Here is a 13046-nt window from a genome sequence, read left to right as displayed (position 1 = left end):
TTGTATGTCAGTAAATGCGGCCGGGTGGGGCAACGGGCCCCTCCACCTGGAGGGGTTATCCCCCCCACACACTTTGTTAAATGAGCGGGAAACGGTGCGTGTTTACGAAGAAAAGTCCCCTTGTGTTTAAAGGGGCGGGGGGGGCTCTCATTTAATTATTCGCTACATTTTATGGTTATCGCCTCATATCAGGAGTTCTCTGGAGCAACAACCAAATGCAAACAGAACACAATTCGCAAATTAATTCATAAAACGGTGAGCCACCCCGGCCGCGGGGCGATCCTAGGCAAGTTTGCTCCAAAACAAATCTTCGTGTGCGATGTGGTTTAGCGCCCTGCAACTGTGCATAGATCGCCTCCTCCTCGGCGTGCAAAAAGGTCTCCTCCCAAGTCCCCTCTTTTTTAGGGGGAAAGGAGCCTTTTCTTCCCTTTGGCTGCTTTGTGGGGAGGCCTCTTACTTTGGCGTCCGGTTGACCCCCCTGCTTAGGAATTGGTTTCTTAGAAGCCGTGGGGGCAGGGATTGCATGATCCTAGCGCAGAGAGACCGATTCCGTAGGTCGGCTGATTTAGTTACAATCGATTTTGGTTAAGTTTTCCCTATGAAGATCAAGTGATTGTTAAGCCACTCTGAAAAGTGTCGTTCTGGGAGGGGAATAGGGGTCTCCTAACAACTTTCAGCACCCTTAAACTACAGCTCCCAGAAATGTTTGAGGGAACCCATGGCTGCTTAAAGTGGCATCATAGTGCTTTACACGTATAGTGTGAATGTGGCCACGTATGCTGAGAAATGGTTGGCCCAAGGTCACGCAATGAATTTCATGAAGGGTTAGTGGGGTTTTAAACCTGGGCACCCCCTGGTCCTAGCCCAGTGCTTTAACCACGACACCACACTAGCTTCCATGTACCAGTTTCCCCCTGTCTTCACTCCCTCAATGTATAGCTGAATGAGTATAGCAACCATACAACACATACTAGAACTGGGAGTAAGTTCCACTGTGCAGAGCCAGGTTTACTTAAAAATAAATAAATTGAATATCTTCTTGGTTCACAAACAAGGTGCAGTCTTTTTTTTCTTTTCCCAAACCGTAAAGTCTTTTTTACATTTGATGTGAGACATTATACAGAATAAGGTGGGGGAAGAAGGAGGGGAGAGAGAATGGGGAGAAGGGATTGTGGTGGCAATATTTAGTATGTTTGTGGGTGAGCCTGCATAGGTTTGGGCTACACTTAAAGTAGGTAAGAACTTCGTGCTTTTCCTCCATTTTTTTTAGCTGCCTACTGCTGTTGCTACCATCATCTCTTTTTATTTGCTTAGTGGCAGCCCCCCAAGATGGAATTTCTCTTTTTAGAGATACCAAAGACAATAATTCCAAACACACTAACGAGAGAATCAGTTTCATTGAACTCTGGGAGGTTTGCCGCTTGCATAAATGTTTGTGGGATTATACTGCAAGTTGCTCTCCTCCTATGCTTATATTATGTGGGAAGTTTAAAGAAATTTTCTCTTCAAAGGAAGCTCCTAATACCTACACAGCAGGACCAGTTTGTTACTTGATTAGAAAACTTTCTTAAAATCTGAAAAGATATTTTAGTAGACAGGTGTTTTAAGTCTTTGTACTGAAATAATTATTCCAGAAACCCCACAGGGCACCTGCAATTTTAAAAAAAGCAATCCCATTCTTTCATGGGTGTGAGGCGGAGTGTCAGGATAACGTATGTGTATGTTGCTAAAGGAATTATCTAGCACTGTACACTCTTTCCTACAGTAGTTTTATTTGTGTGCCTTGTTAGCTAACCCAACGTGAGTTTTATAACATGCCTTACTGCTGCTGCTAAGTTTATATCCTAACACTTCTTCCAAAGGAGCACAGAATGGCAAACAACCCAGCAATAAAAACAATATAAAATTCATTTAGATAATGGACCTAGCAACGTGGTTTAATATTGCATATATTTTATGTATTTATCTAGATTGCTTTATGGCCATGTTTATGGCTTTCTGACCATATTAAAGATAAGGATAGTTTTTGACTGACGTGTCATGAAAAGTAGTTGAAAAGCAGCTGAAGGAACATTTGTGTCCTGCGGAAGCATACAACCATGAGCTCTGCTCATCTGGGCTGAGGTTCTACAGCAAAGGGGGACCTTGCCTCCCGTGTGGGTTCCCAATTCTTTCTAGACTGGCACCAGTGCAGGCAAACACCTGTTGTATAAAGCAGTGGTTTTCAACCAGAGTGCCATGGCACCCTAGGGTGTCTTGAATCATTCAGGGGTCAGGGGTGCTTCAGGCAACACTGGCCTCTGTCCCTTCTTCCTTCCCTCCCTCCTCTGATGCCCTCTTGCATCTCTGCCTCCCAAAGGCTTGCACAGCTGTTTGGTGCAGCAGCCCTGGCTACAAGCTCCACAGACAAATGGTGCCTCTGGGGCTGGCCAGGGGGTGCTACCCAGACCCTTGTGGGACAGTGGGAGGAGGCACCTCCCTTTGGGGTGTGGTTGGGGGAAAGCTCAGAGACCAGGGGCAGGAGCTGTAACTGCCCAGAGGACTCCCAAGGAGAGGGGAAAGGAGGGGAGGCTGAGGGAACACTCCACAAGGGAGGGTATTTGAAAAAGGGTGAGAGACTGCCAGCTCTACAGGCTAGGGTGACATAATTGAGCTCCTAAGCCCCACAGGGGTGCTGCAGAAAAATGTAGTTTGTCAAGGGAGCAGTGGACTCAAAAAGGTTGGGAAGCTCTGGTATAAGGTAAAGGGACCCCTGACCATTAGGTCCAGTCGTGACCGACTCTGGGGTTGCAGTGCTCATCTCATTTTACTGGCAGAAGGAGCCAGTTTACAGCTTCCGGGTCATGTGGCCAGCATGACTAAGCCGCTTCTGGCGAACCAGAGCAGCGCACAGAAACGCCGTTTACCTTCCCGCCGGAGCAGTACCTATTTATGTACTTGTACTTTGACGTGCTTTTGAACTGCTAGGTTGGCAGGAGCAGGGACCAAGCAACGGGAGCTCACCCCGTCGCAGGGATTTGAACTGCTGACCTTCTGATTGGCAAGTCCTAGGCTCTGTGGTTTAACCCACAGCGCCACCCACATCCCCTGGTATAAGGTATAGGAGAGCTTTAAATTCCACACTGCTGTTACCCATGGCCAAAGTGTTGGAATATTTTTGCTTCTGTGATTTATAAGCTTTTGTTTTCCCCCAGAGGACTGTTGTGCCAGTTGCAAAGTATTCACATTCTTTGTGCATTTCCTTAAAGCAAAGAAAAGCAAAACATAGCAAGTTGAAATGCAGTTTCTCCATTCCAACTATAAGGCCTCCTGCCCCAGTTCTCTGCTTTTAGATTTTGGAAAAGTGAAGTCTTAGTGGCTGGTTCTCTCGTATTGCCCCTTAGCTTTTCTCATGTGGACCATATCCAAGGAGCTTTGAGGAGGAACTAAAGCATAAAGTGATCAAGCTTGAGATTTTAAAGTATTATTTTAAAAAACACAATTTATTTAATGAAAAACTCCAAAAATAGTGAGTGGGAGTGGGGAGACAACAGACCCCACCCGCCAAGGATAGAATGCATCAAATACCAACAAGGCTCCAAAATTTAAACAAGCAGAGATTCTTAATGTGGATCGTTTGGAGCCTGCAGTACAAACCAAGAGAATCAACACACTTACAAAAAGAAAGGAGAATAAAATGAGATTATATACAAAACTCATATTTATGTACAGTGGCTGGGATACATAACAGACACAAAAATCCAGATAATCTGAATTTATAGACAAAAGTTCCAGAATGTGCAAAATCCACACAGCAAAAACAGGAAACACAATGGTCCTCAGATGGACACACTTACTGTAACAGTCGAGACATGAGAAATTAGGCCTGAGGCAAGGCTGTACGGAAGCAATGAACAGAGACCTTGGAGAGCTCCCTGGAGCAGAGTGCCTCCCCACCGCGGCTCTTTCCTGGGAGTGTCATTCCCTGGGGAAGAGTGTACTCTTTGGTAGGCTCTTTCGTGGGGGCTGGCTCAGGAGTGGTAGGTGGGTACTGGGGTAAGGAGGAACCAAGTGAAATGATGCTCAGGGAATGAATATGATGTGTGTGGTTCTTGGAGTTGCTAGCCCATCTGCATGTCCCTGAGGCGGGGTGATTTTCCTTCCATGTTAGGAGTCTGTGACTTTCACCTTTCGCTAGGCACAAAGGACAAAGTGCTTAATGTGGGAGCGACTCCTGCCCATCCATCCTCGGAGGCACATCCATTCAGCTTAGCCTCCTGAACCTGCATTCCTCAGGGAAGAGAAAGGGCCACCCACTTAAGAAGGGGAGATGGTAAGCCAAGGGACTGGATAGTGTGTCAGGATCCTTCCTACAGTGCCAACATTTTGCACTGGGAGGATGCTGCATGCACACCCATTCCAAAGCAAGCAGCTGCAGGACTTGTAGTTTCCAGAGCTATCTGGACAGCTGCTTCTTGGAATGAACTTCCCTTCCACTCCCTTGTGCATTATGGGTGCAGGAAGGTTAAACACCGGAGACCATAAAAGGAAAAAGGAGGGAGGGAAACCAAGCCAGCTGTCTGCCCCTAGTCCTGCAAGCGGTTTCACAAATTCTAACAAGCCCAAGCTTAACAAGCCCTCTCTGTCCCAGACCACAGCCGTGAGAGCAAGAGTGTGTGCGCGCCTTTGCAAAACATGAATCTGAACAGCCAGGCCACAAAGAAAAATGCAACATGTGTGAGGCGGTCCTGCGTTGGTTTGACTGACAGATGGGCACATACGGTGTCAATACTGCACCAATCTGACTTGTGGAGTGGGTGGGGGCACTAGTGTGCACTTCTACAGAAGCCCAGGATGCAGCTACAGACACAGACTTCTGTCACTACTTGCCCTTCTCCCACATCCATTTCTGATTGGCCAAAGGCAACCAAGAGGAGGTCATGAAAATTAAACCATGGTGAAGGCAGAGTTGATTGGCTGCTGAATGAATCCCATCCACTCGTAAGTTCCACCCTGTTCTTGACATGCACAGCTTGTTACCCTGCTGCCGCCCACCACCACCACTGACTGTAGCCTGCCAGGTGCTCAACAACCTCTCCATTTTTTAAGTTTTGAACAATAATAGCAAGCTTACTGAGCTCCTGGTGTGCTACCATGTGCTGCTGGTGGACCCCACTCAGTTTAGGGAAGGTCGTAAGTTTCACAGGCCGAACCTAAAAAAAGGGATCTTAAAATGGAGGCCCATTAGGGTGGATGTTTCCATGGCAAAGTGTCAAAGAATCCTGGACATTGACTACTTGGAGCCAAACTGCTCCCTTGCTTCTCCCAACTTGGAAATGGGTTGCCTTCTGCAGGCTCTTTCAGACCCTTGACCTGAAGCAACTGGACTGGAAGTGACATTTGCTTATGGAGGAAGGCAAATGAATATGAAAATGAGACAGGAAACATTTCTACAAAGCAAGTAGGAAGAAAATGTTCAGAGTTGTGCTTATTTAAATACCCCGTGTTCTGGGTGGCACCCTGCTCCCTTTCATGCAGAGGAAGCAGTACTTGCCCCCAAAGCCCATGGGGTAAGTGACATACCGCTATGAACCTCCTTTCTCACATTTGAGCCAAGGAGTTTATTCAGTATTCAATGAGTGGGGAGGACACAAAGAGAGATCTAACTCAAAAGGAAATATGTAGCATGCCAAGATATCTGTGACATCTCCTCCTTGAGGCAGGGGGCTGCAGTGTTTAGGACAGACGCACAAGATCAAGTTCACTTTGTGGCTCTGAGAGCATTGCTTGGGGCAGAGTAGTACAAAAGCCACATTTGTAACATAGCCACAGCAGCAGGAGCCAAGAGAAGGAAACGGAAAAAAGTGTACAGGTTTTTTTATCTGCCACCGAGAATCCACAACGAGGGGGATGCAATCCGATCCAGGGGCTCACTGCCAGTTAAGCCTCGGAGGGGTCACCCCACCCAGGGGCATGAGGTGAACGAAGCTGCTTGTACTTATAGTCATTCTTCTTGGGCTCTCTCTCTCAAGAAACAACTGCAGTGGCTCAAGGGCAAGCCTAAAAGAACTGGCCTTGGGGAGAAACTTCCTGAAGGCAAAGAGCTTGCCTGGGTCTTCCTCTCTCAATCTGGGAAGCAGAGCAGATTGCTCAAGAGTTATTTATAAAGCCAGCTCTCTCCCTGCCACCTCCACATTCCCCTTCCGCTGTAATAGCCTAGAAACCAGAACCACCACTTCCAGCTAGACAAAATTTCACTCTGCTTACACACACAGTTACTTTAAGCTGAATTTTGGGGCCTCTGGAAATATATGTGGATTCAAAAATCTAAAAACCATCTAAAAGACTGAATGTGGATTGTACGCGCCACTGTTTGACAAAGCCACACTGTATGCTACGAGCAGTTAAGTGCTTAAGCATTATGATGGCCCCAAAGCAGTTTCGAACAGCCAATAAAGTGGGCTGATGATGTGTTGCCAAACCCCACAGTAGGGGTGGTTTGATTTATTGCTGGTCAGGAACAGATAAAAAGCAGCACAGCTCCCTGGAAGCATCTCAGAGCTGCTGACAAAGCGCTCTAGGAGAGGAGGCAAGGTGGCTCCCATTTGTCCCCTGCAATACCAGCTTCAGGGGCCCCTGTTTGTTTTCATGTTTTACTACCTTAGCAAAAAACCAAAAAACCAAACAAGAGTGCCAGTGCTTGGAGAAGGAAGGAGGGAAGGTCTTTGAGGGACAGAAGTGCGTATCAAGCACACAAAAACTGCCCTCTGAAGTGCAGGCTTACTACACAAAAGTAGCCTTTTCTCCAGTCTTCCTTAAGCATCACTATGTTGCAGTTGGTAAAGCTATTTTGCATCACTGTCAAGGAACCTCTGGTCTCAGCCATGCATCCAACCCCTGCAGCTATTCAACTTGCTCCCTTCAAGTCTCAGGGCAAAGGCTGATCTCTTGCCTGCCAAGGCGAGCGCCCAGAAGAGGAATGCTTGGCAAAGTCTGCTACTTCTGGTATGGCACATAGAGTTCCCAGAGGCTCTGCAACATGGGGCCACTTCAAATAAAAACCCCAAAACTGAAATGCCAAAAAGGAAGGAATGCTGCTGGGATCCCAACCATGCCTTATAAATGGCTGTGACAAGTAGACCGCACAGATGGCTGAGCAGGTCCCCCCAAAGTATCTCCTTGTGCTGAGATGCATCACACCACAAGGCAGGCTCAGGAGCCAGAAAGAGGGCAGAGGAACAAGGTGTAGCCTCTCCTCTTGACTGTGGCATGTGGCTGGGAGTACACACCTCTCAGAGCTGTTGCCAAACACAGATGAACAGGGTGAGTTTCAGGACAGGCCTTCTAATGAAGTTATCCAACTCTTCAGTATGGTGGACAACCTTCCCCACCCCTCACTGCACAGTGATGCCACACTAGCAAGTGGAGTCTTACAAAGAAATGGAAATGTATCTTAGGTGACCTAAGCTCTTTTAAAAAACACTTTGAAGGTGAGATGAGGGGTGTAAGAAAAGAGCAGTACAAACATGAAAGAGTGAAGGGACACAGCCATGGGAGAGCAGTGGGTATGCCTGTTCAAGAAAAATGTCTGCTTCTAGCTCCCTACAACTGACTTTTCTGCTCCTCATCTTTGCAAGGAGTGGCAACCGTGCAAGATTGCTGAGGCTCCTTCCACCAACCTGGCATGTTTGACCTAGCAACGTGACACAGGATGGGTTGGCGGCAGGAGAAAGGGCCTTGCCTACTAATGGCAAGAACCAGATGGGGTTGAGTTTGGTTGCTAACACAATAGCCAATGTGGGCTTTGCAAGCTTTGTGCTTTTGGAAAGGCTGAGGTTGAAAAGGAGAACTTTGAGAGTGGGTGCTCAGTAAAGCTCTCGGTTGGCTCAGCAAAAGCTAAAATGTAAAAAAGAACAATATTGTTAAAGGCGAAGTTTTGTGGACCACAAGTTCTCAAACACATTCTTCAGGAAGACACAGGCATGCCAGCTCAGAGAAGGAGTGTGCGCCAGGAGTGATGGGAAACCAGTAGAATCCAAATATTTTGGGATTCGTTCCCAAAATGCAATGCACTCAGCACAGATGGAGGCTGGACACCCACGACACGATGTGGCAGAAAAATATGAGAAAGCAATTGGCGGGCGGCTCCTTGGCTGGAGACAAAAATGTAGCATCTCTCTTGGCACCAGAGGCTGGTCCCTCCCTGGCGAGACCAGATCAACACACAGTAATGCAACATGGGTGAAGTTACCACAGGACAGCTCTGATTTGGCTGATGGTTTGGACAGAGGTGATGCCGCATTGCAGCAGAGTGATGAGGACACAGGAGGGACCACCGTGTTGTCATCATCAGGCCGGTTTTGAGCCAAAGAGTCCGACGGGGAAGTGTTTCACATGGGTTGGCCACTGGGCAGCTAGCTGGAAAAACTTGATGTCACTCCACTCCACACCATCAATGGAAACTAGAGAGAAGAGAGACGATTCCTATGAACATATACCAAGTATTCTTCATTGGTACATTGAACTCAGGAAAAACTGTCTAGCAGTGGCTTTCCAGGATGTTAGGGGCAGGGACCTTTCCCATCCCCTACTGCTTGGTTCCAGTTATTGAATCTGGGACCTCTTAAATCCACTGAACTCTGTTCTGTTCCCCAACAGAACAGCTGTGCTGAGAAATGAAGAGTTGGTCACTTCTGGATCTGGCTCTCTGGCTAGAGCCAATTCCCTACCCCACTATAAATTATTATAAAGAAATAATATAATGAAATCCCTTCTAGTTTATCAGGTCCCTCACCATTTTGAAATCCTTCCCAGTCACCTTCAATACCGTCAGGCATCCCTGATCTCAGGGGCAAGCTTACCTTTCAGCATAGTTTGCTGCTGTTTTGCAGAGCAGATCAGCCGGCTGATTCCATCAATCATTTGGCTCTTGGAATCTACTTCTCTCTCTTTGGGTTTCTTGCTCAGAAAAATTGTGGGAACTAGAAAGCACAAGGACCCCCAATTAGTGAAAACGAGTCTCTCTCTTAAAACACGAAGTAGAAGAGTTGGCATGCTTATGGCAAGACTTGCAGGATGAGTCTTCAGCAGGGCTAAATGGTTCAAGGGGCAGGCTATCATGCAAAGGCCTGCTGGCAATTTGCCCTCCAGGAAGGAGCACCCCCAGTAAAGAGGAAGTGCCACTCTCCATAACTCACCTTTCTTATTCTTCTCTTTGGTGACAACAGTCATGGCCATGGTCCCAGACAACTGGGTTTCCCCACTGTTTGGAAGCCGTGACACCTGCACCGAGCGGAAGACACTCTTGAGTGTATTTTTGGAGCTGGCGTCCTTCTTCTCCCCTTCCTTCTTTTTTTCTGTGGCCTGAACTAGCCAATAATCCACCTGCAGCCCAATGACATCGCCATAAGGGCTATTGGGGGACCTGTGATCAAGTGACAGGAAAAAGTGGAAAGAAACATGAGCAAGTTTTGCATTGTTGAAAAAGCTATTTCTAACTGACATATTTGCATTGACAACACAGATATTTGAAAAAGGGACTTTTGGACTTTTGGGGGAAGAACATGGCGGACTGAATATCTTTTGTTGGCAGGCTGGCAATGGAGATAATTATGTGGTGACTGATGATAGCCAGGCATAAATCTTGGCTATTGAATTCACTCTGGAGATAAGAGTGAACAGGGGATTAAGCTCTGATGCCATGATACTTCGGGAGACTAGAATAGTATTTTAATATATGATCACAGTAAAGAGACGGTGGTGTGTACACCATCTGTGGCATTTACTTTGCTCTTAGGATCTTTCATAATTTATTTTCCCAGCAAATGTGTCCAGGGTTCCCAACATGATAAGGAGAAATAGCACAACCACCATCCGCACAAAGTGTCTTCATACCCAGAGACTTACCCCATGACAGCCAGTCCACTAGTCATAGAGGGAGATGATGGAGGGGTGGCAGTGACGTCTCTGGAAAGCCCAGAGGAAGAAGGGGGAGAAGTGGAGGGAACTGTGAGGCTGATGATGGGAGAATCATCTCCCTCTCCTGCAAAGGAAGGAAATCATGAGATGGAGAAGAACACATCTTGTTTACCTGCTAAATAGAAGCAATGTTAATTCTCAGGTTCTCTTGCTGAGCTTTTCAGTTTTAGTTACAAGGCATTTATCATAAGTTAAAGTTTCTCTGGCACTAATACTTATGCCAGCATTTCCCAAACAGTCTCAGGAATGGGATTGGGGGTTTATGAGCAATAGATAGGCACTTGGGATTTATTCCACACTTGTCAGCTAAATAGCAGGCTGCATCCCAGGACATCTTTATCTCCACCCGCCTCTTAAGATACCCTTGCTCAGTGGCTGGCAGAAAGAGGTGGGATCAATGCTGCACGAGGACTTCCCCACTCTAGGCATAGAGTATTGGATGGATCCATCCTGGTAGCTTAAGTTTTTACAGGCACTTTTCAGACCCTTCCTAGCACTCCAGCTGGTGAAATCACTGCTGGCAGATACTGTACAGCTACAGCATACTATAAAAAGCATAGGTTTTTCATGCTTTGTCAAGCTGGGTCAGCTATTTCCTAGTCAATATTACTGAAGCAGATCACCCAATTTCATGCTTGTATTCATTTAACGGAGGAAGTGGAGTAACTAGGATAACCAGTCTTTGCTCTAAGCAGCACAGGGATCTTAGGGGGTGTGTCATACCTGTAGCCGCAGGCGAGTCTTCAATGAGGCCCACTTTAACCACCTGCAGGGGGCAGGGAATGAGGAGGAGAGAGCAAACAATGAAGGCAAATCACTTCAAAAACAAAGCCTGACAAATAATTTAGCTACAGGTGGAAAAGAAACACATTTGACCTTCCTAAGGAAAGTCACTTTATCTCAAAGTTATAGAAGAGAAGCACAAGACAGTTAACCCTTCCAGAACTATAACGAAAACATGGCATTCATAGCATATGCCTAGGGTTTTTCTTGCCATATCTGTCCCCAGCTCAGTATTTACTATCAGCTGTTTGAGGCCTGAAACTGAGACCTAGTTCAGGAAGCTGCTGGAGACTAAGCATGAAAATCTCTCTCCCCCTCTTTCTTATTCTAAATAGTAGAAGTGTGGCCCTCTGATCTTGGCCTGATCTGTTGTTGCTGGCATCCATCTGTCTTAGGAGAGAAATGGAAGAGTGCGCCTTCAGAGATCAAGTCAAACCATTGGAGAGTTACAGTGCCTACTGTGGCTGTAGAGACTGATACGGGAGAGAGATGTTTTATCGATGGTGGGGCAGATGAAGATGTCCAGTTTGGCTGCTACAGGTGCTCTATGGCGTATCTTCTCTCTGTGCTCCTCCTAGTGGTCATTCCTCCTCTGGTCACTGCTGCGGATACAAAACCTGACTGTCTCGAGACACTGCAATCATCTACAGTGGAAGGGTTAATGTTATCAGCCTTCATGTCATGTTTGCAAACATCTTTGCAATGCATAGTTGGTCTGCCAACAGGCCTACTGCCTGAAGCCAGCTCCTCATAGAGCACGCCCTTGGGGATCCTGTCATCTTTTCCATTTGTGTACATGACCAAACCAGCATAGATGATGCTGAAACGGAAGTGAGAACATGCTAGGAATGTGGGTTTAGGTCAAGCTGAAGGCATAGGAGAGCAACAGGGAGAAGAACAAGCCAAGGCGAGTTGGAGTGAGAACACAGCCCTGTTTCACACCACTCTTATAAAGGTGTCTGAGGATGAACTTTCATACTGTATGGTGCTGTGCATGTTCTCGTGGAAGGACATGCTCATCTTGAGGAGCTTAGGTGGGCATCCTATCTTGCTGAGCAGTGTGGACAGTCCTTTTGGGCTGCCAAGGTCAAAGGCCTTTGTCAGATCTATGAAGGCGATATACAAAGGTCGTTTCTGCTCTCAGCATTTCTCCTGCAGCTGGCGCAGTGAGAAAATCATGTTGATTGTTCAACATGAGCTCTGAAGCATTGTGGCTCAGGATAGACCCTGTCAGTGAGTAACACAGTACTCAGCAGGAAGATTCCACGGTAGTTGTTACAATCATGGTGGCCACTTTTGCTCTTATAGAGGGTCACAATGCTGGGGTCACACATCTCTTCTGGCACAGATCCTTTCCCCCAACACTGCAAGAGAAGACCATGGAGGTGCATAATGAGGGAAGAACTGAGACCTGCTTTCAGCACTTCTGTTGGGATTCTGCCCTGTCCTGGGGCTTTACCACATGCCTGAGAGTTGATGGCATTCCTCAGCTTGTCAAGGGAGGGAGAGACATCTAGCGCTTCCAAGACAGGAAGAGTCTGGATGCTGTCAATTGCTATGTCGGAGACCATGTTTTCCCATGAGGACAGTTCTTGATAGTGCTCTGCTCATTGCTTCATCTGCTTGCTGCGGTTTGTGATGATCTCTCCAGACAAGGTATTCAGTGGTGCAGTCTTCCTGATTGTTGCTCCAAACTCCAAAGGCTGTCTTCATGCATTTGTACATTTTTTAAGTGTTGCCATTGTCAGCAGTGACACTGTCAGCTCTGACACAGCTTTTAGCCAGTGGTCACTTGCACATCATCTGGCAATCTGCTTGGCACCACTCCTTGTCTTTCTCAGTGCAGCAAACATCTTGTCACAGGCTGCACGCTTGCAGTTCACAAGAGCCTCACTCTCTGCAGCGATAACAGGCTCCATGTCCTTAATGCCAGCCTCAAACCAGTTGGAGATCTGCTGCTCTCTTTTGCCAAAAGAGATCATAGCTGTGTTGTAGGTTGCATCTTTGGTGTAGGTTCCACCTTGTTTCGACACTGTCTCAGGTGCAGTTCCTTAGAGCTTGTTTGATGGAATGAGAGAAGTGTTCACAAAGTTCAGGTTTGGCTGTTCTGGCAGTGTTGATTCAAGGCCACACTTTCTGCTTTGTGCCATGAGTCCTTTGTGCTGGAGAAGAATTTTGCTTGCCACCAGGTGATCTGTGTTTCAGATGTGCCCCGCAACCAGGAGGTCTGCCTGATATACTTGCCAACATTTCTAAAAAAGCTAACAGCCTGAAATGTGAAACTCTCAGGCTCCCCACACTGTTCC

At 46.9% G+C, this 13046-nt stretch overlaps 1 protein-coding gene across 3 annotated transcripts in view; it reads right to left on the bottom strand.

The window, feature by feature from the left end:
* Positions 1 to 3461: 3461 nt before the first annotated feature.
* PACS1 (phosphofurin acidic cluster sorting protein 1) overlaps positions 3462 to 13046 on the bottom strand; it is a 72336-nt gene continuing 62751 nt past the window's right edge. For all 3 annotated transcript variants that reach the window (XM_053368065.1, XM_053368063.1, XM_053368064.1), the window contains exons 20-24: positions 10681 to 10723; positions 9886 to 10021; positions 9177 to 9403; positions 8841 to 8960; positions 3462 to 8441 (exon numbers count right to left, since the gene is read on the bottom strand). In XM_053368065.1, the coding sequence (XP_053224040.1) occupies positions 8329 to 8441; positions 8841 to 8960; positions 9177 to 9403; positions 9886 to 10021; positions 10681 to 10723 (639 nt within the window). In that variant the 3' untranslated portion in view covers positions 3462 to 8328. The remainder of the gene's footprint in view (positions 8442 to 8840; positions 8961 to 9176; positions 9404 to 9885; positions 10022 to 10680; positions 10724 to 13046) is intronic.

Source organism: Podarcis raffonei, chromosome 16 (assembly GCF_027172205.1).
Source record: "Podarcis raffonei isolate rPodRaf1 chromosome 16, rPodRaf1.pri, whole genome shotgun sequence".
NCBI lineage: Eukaryota > Metazoa > Chordata > Lepidosauria > Squamata > Lacertidae > Podarcis > Podarcis raffonei.
Note: the sequence above shows the minus strand (reverse complement) of the source record. Positions and strands in the feature narration are given on the sequence as shown.